Consider the following 23,066-nt stretch of genomic DNA (forward strand, 5'->3'; position numbering starts at 1 on the left):
TTAATAATCTGTATTTATTCAACACTTAGTATGTGCTAGATATTACCCTAGGGATACTGGGTACTAGGGTGAGTTAAATGCATAAGTAGATACTTTAAATGTACTCTGAGAACTGAAATTGAGGAATTACAACTAGAACCCTCAATGAAAGGACAGACTGTCCTTAGGACTAGTTACTGAAAGAAACTTGAAGCTATACTGTGGGTAAGATACAGAAAGCCAAAAGTCATGTGTCTATTGTATAAATTCCACTAAGCTCATTTAATTGATGCAATTTTAAGCCAATATTTTAGCTTTCTGTAAATGCCAGGACCTCCTACACTTAGAAAATAGACTTTGCATATAAAATGGCTATGTGCGATGCTGTAGACCTACTAGAAAGAAGGGTTCCAAGAGAAGTAAAAAGGAGAGACCATGGAATCTAGCTTGTGAGCACAGCAGGAGAAACTGTTATGCCCCTCTTGTTTACTGCTCTACCCTCTTAGTACCCTGCAACCAGCATCTGTTGGCAACTGAGTAAATGAATCAAGAATATGCTGGTGAGAAAAAGTTACCAGCACTGTGATTTTTTTTTTTTAGTGGTACTCAGGATCTGTTCATCAGAATAATCTATTCTGCCAGTATTTATCTTAGCCATCCTGATCCCTTGACCAAATTCCAAAGTCTGTGTTTTGAAAGGAAGAGAAATAGTTTAAATAATGGGACATTTCATAGCAGACAGGCTCAGATGGAGTGACAAAGGTGATCCTGGCCATTCCTCTGTATGCAAGAGTTTTGTTAGACAAACCTGGTTCTGTAATTCAATCTCGGAGACACCATCTACTTAATACAACTATATTTTGCAAAGTTTAGAGAAATGTTAGGAGGGAAGAGTTTATCTGTGAGGTTTTCACCTACTATTTCAGTAAACATTTACTGAGCAATTTTTGTAAGGTCAGGCATGTGCTAAGTCCTGCTGGTTAGGATATACCAGGTGTTTGACTCAACTCTTTAGTTTTCCATATAATTCATTATGAGTTGTCTTTTTAGAATCTTGAGGTTCTGTCCATATACTTCTGCATTCACTCCTCAGTAGCAAAAGCTCACATTTTCATAAAAGTCTTTTCTTAAAAATTATCAGTGTTTTCTTCTGTTCTAAATTACACTTTGGGGACAGTCAAGAAAGAGCAATGTCAGACTAATTGCGCTAATAATAATAGGGCCCAGGCAGCTAGCTTTGATCTTAGGAACCATCTGCAATCCAGACCACTTTGATGTTTCACACAATGGAAGCATAAATATTTTCTATGTACTCCATGATTGGACTTTCCAAAATCTAATTAAGATGAAGGTCAATTAAGAGAAAATGAAATCTTGACTGTAAAAGTCAGGGAAGAGATGGAAGATGATGGCATGGTTATGTGTACATAAAAGAAGCTAACCTAATTACAGACTTATACAAACATCCAGAGAAGTTGTCTTTCATGTGAAAGAAAGGTCCTAAAGCATTTTATAACGTTGCAATCATTAATGTGTCTTTGAAACACACCCAGCACTAGAAAAGAATAGTAATACTGGCATTTCAAACCTCTATTACTAAAAAATTCAAAGACAGCTCCGAATAGAAGCACTTCAGAGCCATGAAATACAGCCTCTTGCTTCTTGGAAATGAGTACTACAAACCACAGCAGAGTCAGATCTACCAGATTCTTCTAGGTATGGTGAGAAGGAGATTTTGCTGCCTGCTGAAGGCTGAAGGGCTGGGGCAAGGGCACAGGAAATAGTGCGTCCTAGCACAGGCTGGGTCACCTTAACTAGTGTCCTTAGCTCTTTAAGCCTCATTTTCCAAATTTTTAAAGACTAATGATGCTCATCTCATAGGTTAACTGTGAGAATTAGGTGACAATGTACACTCCTTAACCTAGTGCTGCATATAGTGAGTATGAGGAATTGAAAATTCCTCCTTCTCCTCCTCTTCTTCATGAAAGCAGGGGCTTTAGAATCAAGTGGACCTGAGTCTGAATCCCTTTTCTTACATATGCTTTCTGTGTTGTTTTGGATAGGCAGTTTTACCTCCTGAGCTTTAGTTTCTCACACTCTAAAATGGACTCAATTATATCTACCTTGCCAGGGTTGTTGAGAAGACTAGAGAGAAATTACATAGAATTTTGGGCACATAGGTAACCGCAGGGAGGACTTAAGATGACAGAAAGCAACTCATCATGGCCTAAAGGATATTTTCCAATACAGGTTAAATCATTTGTGCATGTATGTGTGTCCATGTGAGTTATATGTGCACATGTGTGTATGTAGTGTGTGTGTGTTAAATGCATAGAAAAGAGCTGTCAGAACAACCCTTTGTCCCTGTCACTAGCCACCATTGTGTGATGTGAGAACTTGAATTTGAATGATGAAGAAAGTCACTCCTAACTGAACAAGATAAACGAATTCTCTTTATTCCTTTGCTGGGTGACACATATCATATGGATCCTCCCCCCTCCCCCTTCTGAACTACATCTAAGAATCCTTTCATCTGAGAAGTTCAAAGTATGCCCACTTACCTATGCATCTTAGTGAAATCTTCCTTTCTAATGCTCACGCTTGGGACAAATAGATAACCCAAATTAACTTATCAGGTATCCCTGTTAGCCATCAGGGACACACAGGATCTGACCACAGTGGCTTAAATTTGTTCTCAAGTCCAATTAGTTAAATAGCAGAGGATAAAATACAATCTTGAGGTATTCCCTTCTGACAAACAATGCATTGAGATGGAAATTCCAGTTAAAGCAGATATGATTTGTTGCTTTCTCAAAGTCGTATGACCTTGATTTCCACAAAGACCAGAATTGTGACTGCCAGAGATGTTAGAGCTGTCTGATCATGTCTTCTTAATTCTTTAGTCCGAGTAAAAGACAGAGGGTATTGTTAAATGTATTATGGATTACATTTAGAGTTGGTAGAGTTGATTTATCAAATTCAAAGCCCAAGTCCTGCCCTTGGATGTGTTCAATGTATAAATGTGCATCCCTGACCAGAGGCGCATCTGCTTGAAATGCAATGCTCTTTTGCTAAGGGAATCTTTAGAGCTCACTGGAGGTGGAGGTGTGCCCTGGGCACATGGTACCTGCTGACACCTGCCATACTCACAATTCACAGTGACCTTGACTTGTTTGACATCCGCTGAGGAGACCTCGTTGGCAGCTTTGCACTCATATTTGCCTGACTGCTCCCTGGTGATGCCGAGGATCTCCAGGTATTCTTCTTCTCCTTCAAATTCTCTTCCTGAAACACAAAGGTTTGCATGATTGTCTTTCAAAGTCTAAAATATGCAGGCAATCACCTCATTTTTCTTTTTAAAAGCAATAAATCCACATGGCTTTTCAATAATTTGACAATGTGCTTTGTCTGACATCAGATTACACAGGAGCAGACCCCAAGACGAAAAGTCTTGTGAAAGTGATGAAGTAGGAGTGTTCTCAGGAAAAACTGGTAGGAGAGTAGGAAAATGGGACCTGGAAGAGAAAGAAGCCAAGCAGGGATGTGATGCCAAACTAAGTCCCACAGAGAGCAACTCTGACTCCATCTTTCAGGGAGGTCTCTGGCCAGCATGTCCCACCTCAAAACTGTCCTGATGCTGAGGCCAGGAGCTGGAGTACTTGTATGTCCACACCCATCAGTCATTGGTTAAGGGTTTGGAACAAAGTGGGGGCTGTGGGGAGGTGCACACAAATTGTAAAGTGCTCTGATGGGATATGGGTGAAGCACTGACATCATTAATGACGCCATGCTGCAAAACACTTTTTGCACCAAATTGGTTATTAGAAGGAGAAGTGGCTTGTTTTAAGAAACCATCATCCTTCTCCAGATTTTGTGGAATTCCATTCACAAGGATGGTGTGCTAACCCTGTCTTGCAGTTGTGGTTTCTTTGTTCTGCATCAAACTACGTCATCATTGAGACTTTCAGGCCATGGACCAGACACATGGGAATGTGCTGTGGATGGTGTGTTTTGTGACAAACTGTGTCACCTAGGGCTGAGGGCAGGGTATTACTGGCTTAAAAATTGGGATTAGGAATATGGAGGCCTTTTTGGGAAAGATCTACAAAATTGGATGTGTGCATTTATCTCCAGATAGGCAAGCTTGCTTAAACTCACCTGGTGCAGAATAAAATTGATTAAATGAATTTTTCTAAAGGAATGGAGAGAGAAATAAGGAAGAGGAAGTAGAAGAGGAGAAAAAGGAAAAGGGGAAAGAGAAGGTGAAGAGGAAATGAAGTTGGGCAGCAGGAAGGGTTCAGCCCGAACTTGGCCAGAAAGGCCCATGGACTTTAACTAAATGGAATCCCTCTTGCCCCAAAATTTCAAAACTCCACTGCTGCCTGGGTTAGGATAGAGCAGCTGGAGAGGGTGAACGCAGTCCTGCCACCATGATTGGATCTTGCTCCCATTATCCTACATTAAATTGTGACAATTTTTCACTCTGTTCAAATGCCACACACTGTTTTCCTTTCCTGGAAATTCCCTGATGGTCAATTTAACATAATAGCCAGCAAGGAGATGAATTTACTGCGCAAATATGTTGGCTAAGCCTGTTAACTAGGCCCCCAGTAAAACATAGGGCCTCTTTGATAACATTCTATAACAAAACTAGAATTCTCCACGCTTTAAGTCTTCTGTCAATTATCAATCTCACCAGTTCTGAGGAAACTTTACAATCCCAACAACAAACAGGCAATAATAATATAACATAATTTGGTTCTGTATGTTATCTAGCACATGCTTCTTCTCAAAATGTTTTAAAAAGTAGTCTATAGTATATAGCTGAATACTATTTATAAAAGATATTTTTTTCTATCTGTGTTTTTTCCTTTTCCCTTACCCACATTCAAATGAATAGTCAGATATGCTTTTACATGGTACAGAAGTGAAATGTAGTAGGAGCCCAGAACTCGCAGAAAAGATAATAGGCCACTTTTTTTTTTGGATTAACAGGGAAGGATTTGGGCTTGAAGGGGGAAAAAAAAAGAGATCTTTTTTGCGTATGTGCACCTATGGACCAAGAGCCAGGCCAACTATTTGATGCTAAGAATCTTCTGGCCAAACATAAATACCCTGAAGACCAATGGCAATTTTGACAATTAGTTTTTTATTTAGCAGGCTGAAATAGGTGCAAGCATGTTAAAAACATGGAGTGCACAAAAATAGGCAGTAAAATAACATTGATTTTGAGAACAATGGTAGATTATAATGAGAAAAGAGTAAGTGATGATTTCAGAATGTTTTAGGATTTCTTTCCTGCCTTCCCACGTACCCATAAACCTTATTCCCAAGTGAGTACAGAGTTGTCAGAAGAAAAAGAGATAATCTTAGAGATAGTTGACAACAGTGAATTATTTTCAATTCCCATAAAATACCTAGAAATGGTGGGTCATGGATTTCTACCTTGTGTTTGGAATTTCTAAAAGAAATCAACCAGTTGCAGGAGAGAAAAAGATTAGTTCAGCAACACCAACTAAAGCCCTACCAGTTCAGGAAGATGGCACCTATGAAAGTAAACATTTAAGATGAATGAGAGAAAATAAAGTAATATTTATTGGGTTTGGGGCCTGGTATGCTTACATACAAATATAGGTATTAATAGTCTCATATGTTCCTTATAAGCAGATAATAAAATAGAGAAACATTCAATCTGATGTCTCTGGGAAGAATTTCCCCCAACACTACCTGAGGATGAAAGGGGAGGTTTCCCATAAGTGACCCACAGGGGAGGCAGAGACATCCTTTTTACTTCTGCAGTGACAGCTCCTCCACTCCAATGGCTGCCTCTGTGTCCAGCACACACTGTACGGATGTGTCTCAATGGAGTGGGGGAGTCTGAAGGCGCAAACCAAATACAGGTAAGAGAAAAGACATTGTTTTCCCTCATCCAACCAGCCTGACAAGAATTTAATATGTTGAACAACACTGCTGGGCCTGCCCTGTTGTCATTCTTACTTTATTTACAAGTCCTTTGATCCTTCCTTGAAACTCTTGCATGCCCTGCCACTTCCTACTGGTCTGCTCAACTCACACCCACAGGAGACTTTGCCCACAGTGCATTATTTTTACTACTTCACTTGGGAATTTCTCAGTAATCCACAGTAATTTAATAGGAAATGGGAGCTTTCTGTTGCTGGAAGCCCAAAGCTCCAAATTATAAGCTCCTTGGGGACCATGTCTTACACATAATATCCCCATGAACTAGCACAGGGTTTGTCACAGATTAGTTACTCAACAAATGTTTTGAGTTAGCTTGCTTATAGACTGAATGCTTGTGTTCCTCCAAAATTTATATACTGAGACTTAATCCCCAAAGTAATGATATTTGGAGGTAGGACGTTTGGGAAGTGATTAGGTCATAAAGAAGGAGCTCTCATGAATGAGATTAGTGTCCTTATATAAAGGACCCCAGAGAGCTCCTTTGCCTCTTCCTCCATGTGAGGTCACAGTAAAAAGATGGCCGTCTATGAACCAGGAAGTAAGCCCTCGTCAGACAGTAAATTGGCTGGCACCCTGATCTTGGACTTCCCAGTCTCAGAAACTATGAGAAATACATTTCTGCTGTTTATAAGCCACCCAGTCTATGGCATTTTTGTTATAGCAGCCTAAACGGACTGAGACACAGATGAACAAGCATATGTTAATACTAGCATCAGATCTGACACTTTGTATAGTTTAAGAAAACTGAGCTAAGTAAGTATTGAAAGGTGGTTAAATATTTCTGTAAGAGAAGCTGGTGTAAAAATCCACTCCCTTTTAATGATCCTAATAAAGCATCATTTTACTGGGAAAGAAAGGGTGTGCTGAGTACGCTGCTGTTGAGATGCTGCACAGGGGCATCTCTGGCCATGTCCTGAGGATTTATCTGCTGTGTGGAGTTATTGTTTCAGAAACCTGCAGAGTCCCCAGTGAACACAGGCTTGATGCAGAGTCCCCAGTGAACACAGGCTTGATGCAATGCCATTCCTTTCATCTCAGCAAGCACAGTTTCTTGTTTTAAGGCATGGAATATACCATGTGGATCTTGAGGCACAAAATTCTAAAATGCACTCAGATTCTCCTGCTCCTTTCCCTTTGCCCTAGTGGGCCTGTTCACCTGGGGGCACCTTTTCTCCTGTTTTTCAGTTCACTGTGACTGGCTGCTCTCAGCCAAGAGCCCTGCCACCATTTCCTTTCACTCTCTCAAGCTTTAGAAGACTCTCAGGTCAGCAATTGACACATAACCTGTGCTTAAGTTCTCTGGTGGGCCAGCTCTATGGCTGTAATTTGGGTCTTTCTCTTGCTTCTATCTATTATTTTTCTGCCCTTGCATAAATGTTTACTTGAAATGCAAATTTCAATGTTTTGGTATTTTAAACATCTCAACCAATTTCCACAAGCTTGCTCACGGTGCTGAGTGTTATATTTATTCTGGGATCTACTGTTTAGTTTAAATCTCCCTTTGCTTAATGTGCTTTTGTGTCTCCTGGCAATATTCAGCTACCAGGCTAAATAACTTCTCACCCTCCTCCGTGTGTGCACCTTTTAAACTCTTGCACATAATTAGCATATCCCCTCTTAGTCACTGTTTACTCAAGTTGTACATATTAGTTCTTTTGATATTTCTTCATAAATCAGAAAGAAAGGCCTAGAGCTAATGGCAAGAGAAAAGTGTTCTCTTCTGTGTTCCCCGATGTGGAGGAAAATCAACCAGGAATAACTGCAATTAAAGTAGGCCAGGTGCTGCCTTCTGAGTGTAGTGCCTTCAGAGTATCAGTAAAACTTGTAGTTCACAGTCAAAATGCTGATTTATTTAGATTTCTAAGGTCAACCAGGCATTTGTAAGCAAGCAACCATTTGAAATTAAATTTGTTTCCATGCTGCTTCTCTGTTTCCCTTTCTTTCTCTCCTGCCTCTCCTTCCTTCCATCATCCCCCCTTCTCTCTCTCTCCCCCCCTTCCCTCCCACCCTCCCTTCCTCCCTCAGTCTATCTCTCTCTCTCTCTCTCTCTCATACACACACACACACACACACACAACACAAACAACTATTTATTTATAAATATGCTTTCACTCTTAACTTTTAGGAAACAGCATACAAATTCACTAACCCTCAAATATTTGTTCACTAAATAGAACAGTCCTATTCTTAAAAATTTCCCAGGACATGATAACCAGTCCTCTATTTGGAATTTTTAAAAAATTAAGAAAAAAACAACACTACTTCCCTAATAATCATTATGGTATTTGTCTTTCTTTTGCTTTATTTGAGATATAGAAAATACAATTTAGGAAATATGCTAAATTTGAGTGTTTCATGACTTTAAAAGTATAGAATTCCAAAGAATCTTACATGTTAGAAAATGGATGAATCATTTTTTTCACTGTTCTGAGAAGAATCTTATAACATCTCAGTAGACCAATCTTTCACAGAAGGAAAGATGTGTTTGAAATGGGATTGTTATTCCCTTTAGTCACCTAAATTTGAATATTCATATGTAAGTGGCTGCAGACACATTAGCTATAAACACAGACACATATACTTCAATGGAGAGCAAAGAACTGGAATTTAGTTTGCTGGGTGTATGTGTATGTATATTTGTGTTTATATGCGTCTGTGATTGGAAACGAGTGTGAAGAAAATGCACAAAAAAAGCAAGCTATGAACTTCTACCTATGAAAATTAAAAAAAGGGATCATGAATCAATGATGCCATTTGAAGTTTCCTGTATGGACTTCAAATGCTGTAACAAGTTTCTGTTCTTATAGTACGTTTCATGTTTTCTTTTTTTTCCCCTAAGGACATGCTCACCCATTCCTGCTTTTGCTTCCTTCCCTACTTCTCTGCACATCATGTTCTACATAAAAATGCTAAGAAAAGGAAGAGAGAAAGAAACACATGGAATCTAGGAAAAATGCCTGCGATAGGGTTCTGTTTATATTTCCAGCCATGTCTCTCTCCAGAGCCTTTGAAGTTTTGGTTTCTCAGCTTCACATTTCACCTGAGAGATCCCTTAGTGTTTACAATGTCGCTGTCCAAAGGTTGAAACTTCTCATCCCCACTTTTCACCCCTGGAAGGAAGGGAAGAGTGGAGAGTAGTAAATGATACATGAGTAAACGAAGGTGGGGAAGGGGCAGACACAGTTGCTGGAAGCAACAATCATAGGAGGATAAGGAGGTACAGGGAAGAGTAATGTATTGAAGGGGATAAAGAGAAAAAAACACTAAAAAAACCTGAGAGATGTGATACAATGAGGATAATTTTAAGGAAGAGTAGGAGGAATGGATATGAAAGGAGAGAGAGAGTTCTCTAGAAAAAGATGTATCTGATTATTAAGACATTTGAGCTGCACAGAAGGGAAGAGGTGGGCTATTCTGCTATAGAAAATGTTCCCTATTTGAATAGTAAGACACAACAGGGTGTGGATTATGCAAATTGGCTCCATGCCTTCCGAGGCCCCAAAGGGTGTAGTTAGTACCCAGAAATCAATGACAAGCATAATTCCAGGGAAGATTCACAACTGGCTTTAGCTCTGTGAATGAGCATGGGCCAAATGAAGAAAAACGCCCTGGCATTATTTTCCCTGGCATCCAGAGAGCTCCAATTCATTATGATGTGCATTTTTGCTTTCACATGTAAAAAAATAAGCTCACTGCATAGTTTGAGCACAGCATCCAACCCAAGGCTACCATCCACGCATCCTTTTCAGCCATGGGCTGTGACATTCTTTTATGGTACTCATACTAAAACATTATCTCCTACATGGTGCTAGTTTTTAGAAACTTTCCTGCCCTTCTAAATGCTATGCTTGAAGTCAGGATCCCCTACATTTAGTTCTTTGAAGGGAATTGTGTTGAGAATAGCTATGGTTACATTGTAAGGCTTTACCACCGTAGAGACTACAATGTTGAAACCTATTAAAAGTTCAAGAAATATTGTAGAGTGACTGTTGAATGAGCTGCTGCTTAATAAACACTTGCTAGGCACTGTGCTAGGAGACTCAGATATATTGTCTTATTTAATTCATGACACTGTTAAGAGTGCTTACAGATGTGGAACACATAGAAACATAGGTTTAGAATGGACAAGAAACTTGCCCAAGTTTACAAAGGTAGTAAGGGAGAGATGAGGTCTGAGCCAGGTCTGTGGACTTTTGCAGCCCATGTTCCTAATTAGATGTGCCTACTTTTATTGTTAGAATGCTGGGAAATGCTAGAGTTGGCTGCATTTTTAGCTTCTCAGAGTCTGCTCTATTTCTTTCTTCCAAATATAGAATGAGAGATTAAGAGCAAGACAGGTAAGGAATTTCCAAAGCAATGCAGCTCAGTTATAGATAAAGAAGGCAAAACGACAGCCTTCATCTATCATGAGGTTTGTCCACTTCACTTAACTTCCTTCTTGAGAGAATCAAATAAAGCAATAAACGAGAGAAAAAAGTTGGTATTTAAAAATTTAGCCTAGGCCGGGCGCGGTGGCTCACGCCTGTAATCCTAGCACTCTGGGAGGCCGAGGCGGGTGGATTGCTCAAGGTCAGAAGTTCGAGACCAGCCTGAGCGAGACCCCGTCTCTACTAAAAATAGAAAGACATTATATGGACAACTAAAAATCTATATAGAAAAAATTAGCCGGGCATAGTAGCGCATGCCTGTAGTCCCAGCTACTCGGGAGGCTGAGGCAGTAGGATCGCTTAAGCCGAGGAGTCTGAGGTTGCTGTGAGCTAAGCTGACGCCACGGCACTCACTCTAGCCTGGGCAACAAAGTGAGACTCTGTCTCAAAAAAAAAAAAAAAAAAAAAAAAAAAAAAAAATTTAGCCTCCACTCATTTATTTTTAGAAGCTCTTCCATAAGCATTATAAACTCACTGGTGCACAAAAACACCAGCAACTGGCAAAGGAGCTCCAGGGGCAGTGTAGAATGAACTTACTATTAGGGAAGACTTCCTGGGAGAAATGAGTTTTCAGGAAGTTAAAAAACACAGGTGGAGAAAATCCAAGTTGGCAAGTTGTAAAAGGGTGTGGCAGTCTGACTAGCCTGACTAAAACAGAGGTCTCCATGCAGGAGCAATGAGGATGGTGATGCGAGAGGAGGACACTCACTGGGGTGTGAGGGGTGGTATGATGACTCTAGATTTGCCACGGCCGGGTACCTCTACATCTTATTCAAGCCTTTTGGCACCCATAGAGTACCAAGTGGCATTGTTTTATAATTTGTTTCCTTCCTTCCATCCTTCCTTTTTTTTTTTTTTTTTTTTTCCTGTAGGAAACATGGCATGCAAGCATGAAATTCTATTTGTATGAAGTCTTTTCTAGTAATATACCAACACCATTTACTGTCAGTGTCAGTTTCTTGGCACTGAGTCCTAACATGTACCGCAATAAACCTTTTTGTGAACTACTGTGAAAGTGGATATGAATTCTTTAAAGGTGTCAAAAATCATCATCAACCTTGTTTAATTGACAGTGGCTGCCTGGAGACAGATGTTGAGAAGGATTCTGAGGCAGTGTCTGAGCTCAATGGGAGACAGTGGCAATGTCTTCTCTGAGAGCAGGAGAAGGAATATGGACCATGTACGTGGACTCTCACCTGCCCTGGGTTTCCTGTAGGCCACTTGGTTTTTTGAGGTAGGGAGAAGTATATTTTAAATACAGTGTGTAGGTTAGAAGCCAGTGACTTGCTAAGAGTAAATGCAGTTGGTACCACTTGGGAAATCAGGAAGGGGTGCTTATTTTGGAGTGAAGAAAATGAGTTTTATTCTTGATATGGTTGGTATCAGGTTTTCTTGAGACATCCTTTGTAGTATATTCCATATGCACTACATATGGAAATATGGGGTTAGTAAGAGATTTGGGCTAAATGTGGATTTAAATGCACAATCTACACATTGGTGATAATTCAAACCACTGGAGTAGGGGTTGCAGAATATTTGTATGATGTATTATTACGTCATAAAGCAAGTACTCACTGTCCCACTTCACATTTATTACTCCAGGGGTGTGGGGAAGAAGAGGCAGAACTGAAAAAAAAAAAATAAGAAGGGGGAAGAAAAACCCACCAAAATACTTAGAAGAGTCCTTTGGGAATAAAATAGAAGCAAAAATTCCTGCAGGTGTTGATTGTTTTTCAGACTATTTTCTAAAATGGGGAGTGGGGGGCAAAGATTAGAATTGCTGGACAGTCACCTGGAACCAAGATCACTCACCATTGTCATGGGAACTGCAGGGGCATTACCAGACCTGTCATTAGGATTCTGCCATGGCGGTGGATTAAACATCAAGAGAGATGAGAGCAGCGGTTGCTGTTTTCAAGAGTCACATAAATCAATTGGCATTTTGTAAGTGAATGTGTTAAACTCAGCAGGGCAATTGCACTGTGGAAGGATTTCTAGGCGGAGTTTTGTGGCTGCCACAGAAGCCTTTGAAATGTAATTAAAACAAAGCAGCCCATGAGATAACCCTATCTGGCCCTCCACCCTTTCTTTACAAGCCCTGATGTTTCAGTGTTCTCATTTGTGCTCACCCCAAAACCCCAGCTCCACTTCTTCAGCAAGGCCCAGTGTTGAATGAGCTGTTCTATCCAATTTAGAGAATAGTTCTTGCTTAAAGTCAATACATAAATAATAACGAGAAAAGAGGGGATGAGGGGTGGGAGTAGGACAGAAAAAGAAATGGTTTAAGCAAGAACTAAATTGATGTCCTTGGAATATTTCCATTTAACACAGGGTGGGCAGCCTTTGGCTGCTCAGGGACCAACACAAATAATAGTAAACCGTCAGACCATTGGCTTCTTGATTTTGACCAAAATACAGGAGCTAGGAATCACCCCATCATCATTCATTCTGGGTTGCAGGCCTCTGCTTACCAGCATGCCTCAACCCTGGCCCTGGACTTCTAGCCTTTCTGTGAAGCAGATGGATCACAGTGGGGGTGGGGGCCCAGCTGCAGTGTGAGGAGCACAGGTGGAGGCGGAGTGGGAGAGAACAGGAGAGAGCACGTGCCTGCTCTTGAAAGCAGTGGCTCTCCCAGGCTGGGCCCACGTGCTCCTGGAAGGCCATGAGGCCAGTGGGCCAAAGCTTAATAGGAAAACAGCAGCGATTTGTCTCCACTGCTATTTATGTTTCAAGTGCTCGACAGGCTGTCAGCGCAAGTGAGGGTCGCTAAATTTACTGCCTTTCGGATTACTGCTACAGTCTCTGACTTGACAAGTCACTTCATTTAAAAAGCGCTGCATGAGGATGTTTCCTCCACTTCTTTTTAAATAAAAACAAAGGGAGAAGAAAAGGCCACCACAGAGGTTTAAATGGTTGAAATAAAGAAAGGTCAGGAGACAATCTTAGCCTGATGGGTGGAGGGAAATAGTCTCATAAACTCCCTTCCAATTAAATTGCAAGTTAGGGAGAGGGATAACCCCAAAGTTCTTGGTTTGATTGATCAGTGGCCTGGATGATATTTTTATGGGGGCAGGTGGGTGGGTAATGAGGTTTTTTTTTATTTTTTAATTTTTTTTTTTTGATTTCAGCATATTATGGGGGTACAAATGTTTAGGTTACGTATATTGTCTTTGCCCCGCCAGAATCAGAGCTTCAAGCCTGTGCATTCCCCAGACAGTGTGCACCGCACCCATTAGGTGTGAATATACCCATCCCCCCCACCCCTTTCCACCTGCCTGACACTAGATGAACGTTACTACTGTATGTGCACTTAGGTGTTGATCAGTTAATACCAATTTGATAGTGAGTACGTGTGGTGCTTGTTTTTCCATTCTTGGGATACTTCACTTAGTAGAAATGAGTTTTTGTGTCTGTTGAATTTGAATGCTCAAAGGACATTCAAGTGGAGATTCCTTCTAAACAATGGAATACAAATAAAGAATAAAACTACTTATTTTTTATCCTTTTTTTATCTATTCATTTATTTTCTGGGGTCTTTAAATCAGAGAAAGGTAACTATAGGCAAAAAGGAGAAATTAACCATCTAGGGGATGAAGAAGATGGAAATGGGATATCTCTGAATGCTGAGTAAGATGAACAATTCAAAATACAAATTTTTAGTAATAAGAGGCCTAAACACTTAGAAATACATATGCAAGTGAATTGTGATCTGAATAGCAGTGCATGGCCTCCTAGTGTAATTGTAAACAGACATTTGACAGCTATCTGTTCCTACCATGTGTCAGCCAATAATTTAAATAGGAAATACAAGAAATAGAGGACAAAGAAGAAAGAAAGTTCCTAACTCTCATGAAACTTACATTATTATCAGGGGTAAATATAATCACAAAGCTCTGGAAGGCCTTGACTTTATTTCACATGAGTGGAAAATGGATTAAAGGCTTTGGGAACAATAAACTTTGCCTAATAGTTTCTATTAAAAATTATTAATCGTATTTTCCTCAATCATTTTAAATGATACTCCTATTTACAACTTGATCTGTTTTTTGATTCTACACTGTTTCTTGATTCTTTTTGTCTATTCCTGTGCTGGTATCCTATTAGACTGTTTTAATTACCATAGTTTTATAATACATTTTTATTATTGATATGAATAGTCAGTTTCTGAATTTTTCTGATTGGTTCCACATATTTATTTCCAATGAACTTTAGAATTATTTTATAAATTAAACAAAATAAATGTTTGGTATTTTGATTGTGTTTATATTAAATTTATAAATTAATTTAGAGAGAGAGAGATATCTTTACAATATTGATTCTTTCTATCCGGGAATAAGTTAACACATTTAAGCTTTCTCTGTTCATTCATCAGTTTTTTTCTTCACAAGTCCTGAGAATTTTGTGTTATGCTTGTTTTGATATAGCTTATATTTTCTTATTTCTAGTTAATAGGGTCATTTCTTCTATTACCTAACTGTTATTAGTCATATTTAGAAGAACCATATTTGTATGTTAATGTTGTAACCAGCTACCTATTGAGTGATCTTTTTCTCTTGTTGTTGCTGAAATGATGTTGTGACAACAGGCTATCCCATTTATAAAAAAATACCCTCACATTATTCACCAAACACATTCATTCAGATGAATTGAAGGTTGAAAAACTAAATTATAAGAGTACTAAAAGAAATGTTGAGACAATAGCTTGATAATATTGAAGAAGGGAATAGCTTTCTAAGCAAGCCATGAAATACAGAAGATATAAAGAAAAAAAGATTTATTGGTTTGACTATATAAAATGTAAAAATTTCTTCATAGCACAAAAACATCAACAAAACTGATATACAAATGGCAAAATGAAAAATGCATTTATGATATATGTGAAATAAATGAAAGGGCCAGATTCCTGAAAGAGTTGAATTTTCAAAGCCAGTAGGATGGTCTGACCATTTGGGAAACAGTTTGGCAATACCTGCTAAAGCGAAGATGGGCCCTATTATCCAGCAATTCCACCACTATGTGCAGTGATGTCCACGGTAACACTGTAAGCACTCACATTGTGAAAAGCATAGATAATTGTTGTACATTCATATGATGGAATACCATACAGCAAAGAAAATAAATACATGACAGCTATAAGGGGCAACATAGAGAATCCCTCAAACATAATGTTGTATGGAGTAAATAAAGCAGAATACATACAATATGAATAGCATCATATGAAAATTACAGACAAGTTAAACTAATCTATATTTTCCAGGGATGCTAGATAGTTAGAAAAGCTATAAGGCAAAGCAAGAAAAGGATTATCATAAAAAAACTTAGCATTATTTTATCTAGTATTTATTAAGTGCTTACTATGTGTCATACTGTTTATATAAACCAGTTCACTTAAGAAAATGTAATTCATGTAATGTAATATAAAGTTATGCTATCTGGTCATAAAAAATATTGATTATAGAATCCTATGTATTGTATGTTCTTTGTGTTAGAATATACATGTAAATGCATATATTCACATATATGCTTTTAAACACATTTGCTTATATATACAATGTCTATATGATGTTGTTAACAGTCTTACTTCTGGGTTATGGGATCAGGAGTGCCAGACATGTGTGGTCAGGGAATTCCTCTTCATTTTATGCCCTCCTATACTGCTTGAATTTTTGACATAGTTCATATATTACTTTTATAATAAAATATTTTTAAATGGAATTGGATTTAATAACTTCAGTGCAGGGGAAAGACACACCCATCCTTGTGGCAGTATCCTAAGGGTAGCTTTCTCATAATGAAAAAGAAAATCTCTGAGATTTTTTTATTTCTGGCTTAGGGGAAGAAGAATTAATAGAGAAATAAGACACCAATTCCAAATGACAGGAGGAATAGTGGCAAGCAAGTTGCTATTGTATAAAAGTAGAACAATTTTCTAATTAGCTAGGCAATAAGGAGTTTTGATGACTATGCATGGGCATTGTCTGTTCCAACTTACCTCCTGTACTTTCCAACTGAGACTATTAAAGAATTATAAGGCCTATCATTACAGGCCTAATCCATTGGTCCCTTGGCAGTGAGACTTGAGCCTGGCTAATTGTTAGAAGCTCTTTCCCCACTACTGAGGGAGTCTGGACTTGCAGTGCTGACCCTGAAGGTGTCAGGTGTCTGCATGTACACTCAAGTGCATTTTCCCGGCCTACTTTCCACTTTATGGCACCAGTTTGCCTGATTGCTCTTTGGTCCTTTTCACTGGCAGTCAGATTGCACTCCAGTCTGCAGCTGCGGCTAAAGTTGAGCTAAACTATGAACTGGACCTATTATCTGTTGTCACCATCATCTTTGCTGCAAGGCTAAACACTTCTTACAGTATTTCTGTCACTGACTCATAGCCTCCTAGCTTTGATGCAGCACCATTACCCAGAAATCTCTGTGCGTCTTATTTATTGTCTTACCGCCTTGGGTCTGAGTACTCTGAGAATGATCCCAACCTGAGTTTCCTTAATGATATGAACTATGAGTCTTACAGGACAAGGGAGGAGTTCTAAGGTGGGGGTAGGAAGAACTCATCCTTTGTCCTAATTCATGTCTTCTGTTGCACTCCCTCAGCCCCAGTGAAACTCAGCTTATCTTCCTTTCCCACTGGGATCTTCCAAGTTCCCTCGTGGCTTAGCACCCGGCCTAACAGGTGTTAAGTTCCAAAATCATTTCCTTAAAAGTATACAATTTATGGATTCAATAGGGAGAATTTTTATCTCTATGGAGAAACAAAGCAGGTGATAGATAACTAATGCCTGCCATACAAAAATACCAGGCTACACATTATTTTTCTGTTATATAGCACAGAACTTTGGATCTCAAACAAGCACTTATATGTACTCAATCGTATGTTTACAGCAGAGAAAAATGTTGTGCAACTTCTCAGCCCTGTGATGAAGCCATTTTGTCTTACTCTAGGTGACTGATTCTCATTTTGTCTCACTCTAGGTGACTGCTTGGAAGATATACCCCCTCCTTTTCCCAGACCTATCACAAAGGACCTCACTGCACCCACACAGAATAACTGCCTTGAGATTCAATCACTAATGGATTTCAACCTAGAACTTACTAATTGCAGGTTTAAGACACTTAATAATTGCAAGGCATATCTACTCAATATGTTACTATCAGTTTATTTAAGAGTCTCTGGATTCTATCCAAGAATCACATATTTAGAATGCAAGCCATTTGGACTATAATTATTTCAGCACTTCCTAGAAATGACTTCACTGAAGTGAGACCACAGGCTTTTCTACAAAGACTGTTAAAAAATTACCCTTTTGAACACACTTTCTAGGCATTTCATAAACTTCAGTCAAACATATTGTCTAACATATTATTCACTACCCTTTGTAAAAGGACTCCATGCATAGTTTTATTTAACAGAAAAAACGTCTCTTCAGATAGATTTTTAAACTCTTGCTATTTTTTTTAAATACAAAAGAAGCTATGACAATCTACATACTTTCCCTTTTGCTTTCACTTTAGAAAAATTATGCAAATATAGTGCCCAGGCATAGTGATAAGCTTAACTCAGTTCTGGTTGGCGTCTGTTCCAGTGTTTCTCAAAGTGTGATCCATGGACCGCCTATGTAAGAATCACACTGGGAGCTGCTTCTATCTGCAGATCACTGGGCCCTTTCACAGACTTACAGAATCAGAATCTCTGGGGTGAGGCTCAGGAATCCATGGGTGTATAAAGCTCCCCAAATGGTGCTCTGGCACACCTACATTTGATATCCATCTGATCTTAGCAGTCTGACACCCAGAGGCAATCCCTTTTCTTCTCTCAAGGTAGTTCAGTTAACTCTAGCTCACAGGAGTCAGGTTGGCCTGGGGTCAGAGATCAAGCTAGTTTTTAGATCAGGGGAGGTTGAAGAAGAAAAGTTAAATCAACATTCTGCATTGACCTCAATTCCCATTCCCGTGCTAACAATTTAGCCTCCATTTTTTGGGTACCACTTTGTATCACATGGTCTGTTTACATATGCTAGTTTATTTATCTACATAAACTTACTCTTTTCTCTCTTTTTTTTCCACAAAGGAAGCAACTAAAATTTAGGAAAGTTAAGGAACTTTCCCAACATCACACAGATAGTAGATGGCAGAGTCAAGATGTCTGTGTGACTCTAGTGTTTTAATCCATTGTACCATATTTCAAAAGTCTCAGCTCTGTTCCTGTAATAGATTCACATCTTATCCACAAGTTTTAGACACCAGGTTCATGACAAAAGCCAATACTGACTGCCTTCTGCTCTTCCTAGAACTCAGAAAAAGCCTGGGTCCCAACCCCCAATTGTCAGTTACCCTTTTATTTTCCTTTCCATCCTACAGTTCCCTCTGTGTTGCCTGTTATGATGGCTAGGTTTTCTTATTGTAAAAAATCACTGAGAACAGGTAATTTACATGTAAAGTTGGACAAGAAAATACAAATCACTGCTCTATTACACATGAATTTTGTTACAAAATCATCTTTGATGGGTGGATAAGCTGTTGGTGAACTTGGAGAATGAAGATGGATGGCTACTGACCTTCTTAAGTGTTGGAAGATCCTTTAAGAATAAATTAATTTGTAAATTACTGAGAGATATAAAATTTCTTTGGATCGTGTAATGTAGGATTCTGAGCTATCCCACTCCACACTCTTATAGTCTGGTTGCAGAGTTACGTTGAAATTATGTGTGGCCAGCCTGAGGTGCAGGCAGGGGAGGCAGGCAAAGCAGGGGCTGCCTGGGGAGATTTGACAGGATAAATTGCCTCAAAGATATCAAACTTTAAAGCTTAATTATTTTCCCATTAAGGCTCTTTTTGCAGTGCAAATATTAATGCAAGTGGTTATACCTTTTATCAGTTAATGTCTTAATTCTCAATTAACACCTAAGGGACTTCTCAGCCTGCAGGCAATCAGGATGGGTACTTGTGGGAATAGGTTCTGCAGAGCTAGAAAGACAAGAATGAAAGAAGAGGACACTGCTAGGGGAAGGATGTGTGTCGGGGAGAGGTCACAAATTCAGATGTCGTATTTCACACAACTCTGGCTTAGTGAATCTAAATGTTTGAGGTTGCTAGCAAGTGAGTAGTAAATATCATGACAAGAAATCATTGTCACTTAAATGTAAGCCTTGATTTGAAATGAGTTGCAGATATGAAATAAAAAAGGGCATGGGATATCTATCTATCTGTCTATCTATCCATCCATATATTAGTCCTGGAATAGTTATAAGGCACACTAAAAGTTGTTGGATCCATTTGAAGAAATGTTAGGTGATCTTTTAAACTGGCTGATCCAAATCTTGATGAGCACAGTAATTACCCAGTTTTTCAAAAGATAACTGGGTAAGTTTTGAGCAGGAGGTCTTGGAATATCTCCAATAAATTGCTAGGCTTTCAAATCTCCTCAGTCTTCCCCTCCTTGTGTGCTAATCTAAAATACTGTCAGTTTCTAGAAGGGTAAATCTGATTGTATCAATATCCCAACATATCATATACTGATGCAGTTTTAATTTTCCAGTCTAAAAACCTTTGCAATTTCAAGGTGGAAAAAGTTAAGCACCTCCAGTCATCCCTTTTTGACAGATGGCTTCACCCAAAGGCAAACTTAGCAGCGGCTCTCAGGCAACACTGTCTGACTTGCTGTGTTGAGGGACAGAGGAGATGACGGGCAAGATGTGAAGGCAGGAAAGCTTTAGAGAAAAGCCCCAAAGCAAACAAGAAGGGAATGGAATGGGGCACAGGAAGACCATAGAAGAAATCAAGCAAATCAGACCGTGGGGAAGAGTAACAGTAGGAAGAAAATGCTACCAGAATGGCAACAGCCTAAGTAGACTCACAGATACCTCCAGAAAAGAAATCCGCCTTGTTCACAGTCAAGGCAGACATAGGGGTTTGCTTTGGTTGGTTGAGCCTACAGCCTACTTGCTAAAAGACTTCATTATGATATAACATATAATAATCATTCTAAGAAGTGGTCACCTGACATTCTATACATCTAGGAGTAAGTAAACAGATGAGCAGGTGATTGCAAATGTGTGTAAGTATAAAGGTTAAGATTCACCAAAGTTTTGTGTGGTCATTCCTGACAACATAGCAATAAGCTTTAGTCCTCTTTAAAGGACTGAAGGCCCAAAACATGTTTGTTTAATGTTTGCTTTTAACCAATATCCCTGGTCCTGATAAAGTCCCAGGTGGACTAAAGGCTTTAGATTTAGGCTTGTGTGGGTTATCAAAGCACTTTCTGCACATTAGAGATAATGAGATATTTTGTTCCTAAGTTTAACTCTTATCCAATGGAGTGTCTACTCAGAGAACTACTGAGTGCTTTCAGGGATAAGAGCTGTGGGCCACTGGCAAAGGAAATGGGGGTGTTGGGTACATAATAACTGCATGTACTGTGCTGGGGCTAGTTAAACATTGGTTAGAGCGTGGCTACGTTTGATCCACACTAATCAAAAGAAAATGCAATTCCAAAACAGTCAGATACTTGATTTCTGAATCCCTGAATCCAAGCACTGGCCATTAAGAAATCTATCCTTCCCTTCATCATGTAGGCAAAGTAGGAATATTACAAAGCAACTTAAGGCTGAGAAGTATTTGGAAGAAAATAAATGTGTCTGGGGTGTTTAAAATATGTTTAGGACCACTTAGAGAAAGGTACCTGATTGAATTTGAGTTAGCAGGAACACAGAATTATTCCCTAACCTAACAGAAAAATAGTTTTCACTGAAGAGTTGAAGATATGAAACTTAAAACATACATATTTAAAAATGAGGTTTAGTTGAAAGAAAGTTCCAAAGTAATTTCATCAAATTTAATCAAAACTTTACAGACTTAATCTTTCTTTTCTGGAAAAGACATCACTAACTTTTCCAAACTACAATCTAGAACAGATTCTCAAAATTATTCAAGTAGGAGATCCAAATATAAGAAGAAAAATATTTGATTATGTGAATTTGTGCTTTTCTTACATTTGACTGTTAGATTTTAATTCAGAAAAATGGTGCAGGCACCAAAAAAAAAAAAAAAAAAAAATCTAAGGATATTTTGTGGGAAAACCATCAATGAACAAAATTCCACTCAGTAATATTTTCCCCTATAAATCAGTAAAGGAATATCAATATACCATTTCAGTGGCAAAACTGCTAAATTCAGTTTCTAGAACATCAGTGTTCCCTAGCACATAGTTTGAAAACCGTTTAAATAGCTTCCAGAAAGACCAATCAATGCAGTTATGTTCAATGGATAAACTAAAATCAAGAAATTTAAATGGACAGTTAAGAGTGTGGCTGTTGCATAGACCAGTTGCCAAACTTTGATAGCCATAAGTGAAAAGCCAAATAAAGTCGGGAGGCAATTTGACATCCCTTGGGTCCTTCATAAAGGGCTGAATCCCTCGTGTGTGTGTGTGTGTGTGTGTGTGTGTGTCTGTGAAAGAGAGAGAGAGAGAGAGAGAGAGAGAGGGAGACAGAAAGGGAAGGAAGGGGAGAGGGGAGGGGGGAAAGAGAGGGAGAGTGAGAGAGTGAGACTGCCTAAAAATACAGAAAGGATGGCTCTTCATTTGTAAATCTTTACTTAAAATACCAGCTCTTTGGAATAGAAAGGATAATGGAGAATTTAATTTGACAGCTATGATATGTCCAGCACTGTGCTGGAAAATACAACAAAACATAAAAAGACAATACTGAAAAGTAAAGAGGATGCGACCATCTAGGAAACTATCAATGTATTGATAATAATTAATTAATAACTTAAATTTACTCTTACTGATAATATTTAGTACTTTTAGATGCTTTTAGTTCTTTACTTTTGCATAGGATGAACAATACCCAGACACAGTAGGCACTCACTAAATGTTAATTTCTTTTCAGTCTCTCTTTCTCTTTCTGCTACAACCATCTTCAAGAGTTTTTACCTTTTAGACTCTGCATAACCTTATCTATAGCTGGTGAATTACTTGTAAAATGTAAGGTTGGAAAGTACACTTATATGTCTTTTCTGAACAACAATCTTGTATTACTGGGCACAGACATTTATATATGATTTTATACACACACAGAGAAAGACACACACACACACACATAAAATTATTCCCTGAGTTTACTGTGAATTTTTTTACCAAATTTGTCTTAAGTTGGAACCAGTAGAGTTGCAGAGCAGGAATTGGCAATCTATAGCCCCTGGGCCAAATGTGACCTGTTACCTGATTTTGTATCATTCATAGCTAAAAGTGGATTTTGCATTTGTAAAAGGTTAAAGCAATTACAACAAGAGCAATATTTTGTGACAAATGAAAATGATATAAAATTCAAATTTCAGTATCCATAAATAAAGTTTTATTGGGGCACAGCCATGCCCATGAATTTACTTATTGTCTATGGCTGCTTTCAGCTACAATGGCAGAGTTTAGCTCCAATAGACAGTGTGGCATGTAAAGCTTAAAATATTTACTACCTTGTCCTTTATGGAGGTTTGCTAATTTCTGGTATAGAGGAGCAAATTCTAATATGCAAATCTAAATAACACAATTTTTCATTGTGTTGCTGTGTTTCCCATTTTTAAAATTGGATAATATAGTAGATGACAACAAAAGTCTATCTCAGAACTAACATTCTATGATCTAGGCTCTAATTAATAATTTTTAGATAATTA

General features: G+C 38.7%; 1 protein-coding gene across 2 annotated transcripts in view; it reads right to left on the reverse strand.

Moving 5' to 3' along the window:
- Positions 1 to 23,066, reverse strand: part of LSAMP (limbic system associated membrane protein) — a 595,694-nt gene that overhangs the window by 37,599 nt on the left and 535,029 nt on the right. For both annotated transcript variants that reach the window (XM_069472648.1, XM_069472647.1), the window contains exon 4: positions 3,130 to 3,264. In XM_069472648.1, coding sequence (XP_069328749.1) covers positions 3,130 to 3,264 — 135 coding nt within the window. The remainder of the gene's footprint in view (positions 1 to 3,129; positions 3,265 to 23,066) is intronic.

The sequence above is a fragment of the Eulemur rufifrons genome, chromosome 7 (genome assembly GCF_041146395.1).
Source record: "Eulemur rufifrons isolate Redbay chromosome 7, OSU_ERuf_1, whole genome shotgun sequence".
Taxonomy (NCBI): domain Eukaryota; kingdom Metazoa; phylum Chordata; class Mammalia; order Primates; family Lemuridae; genus Eulemur; species Eulemur rufifrons.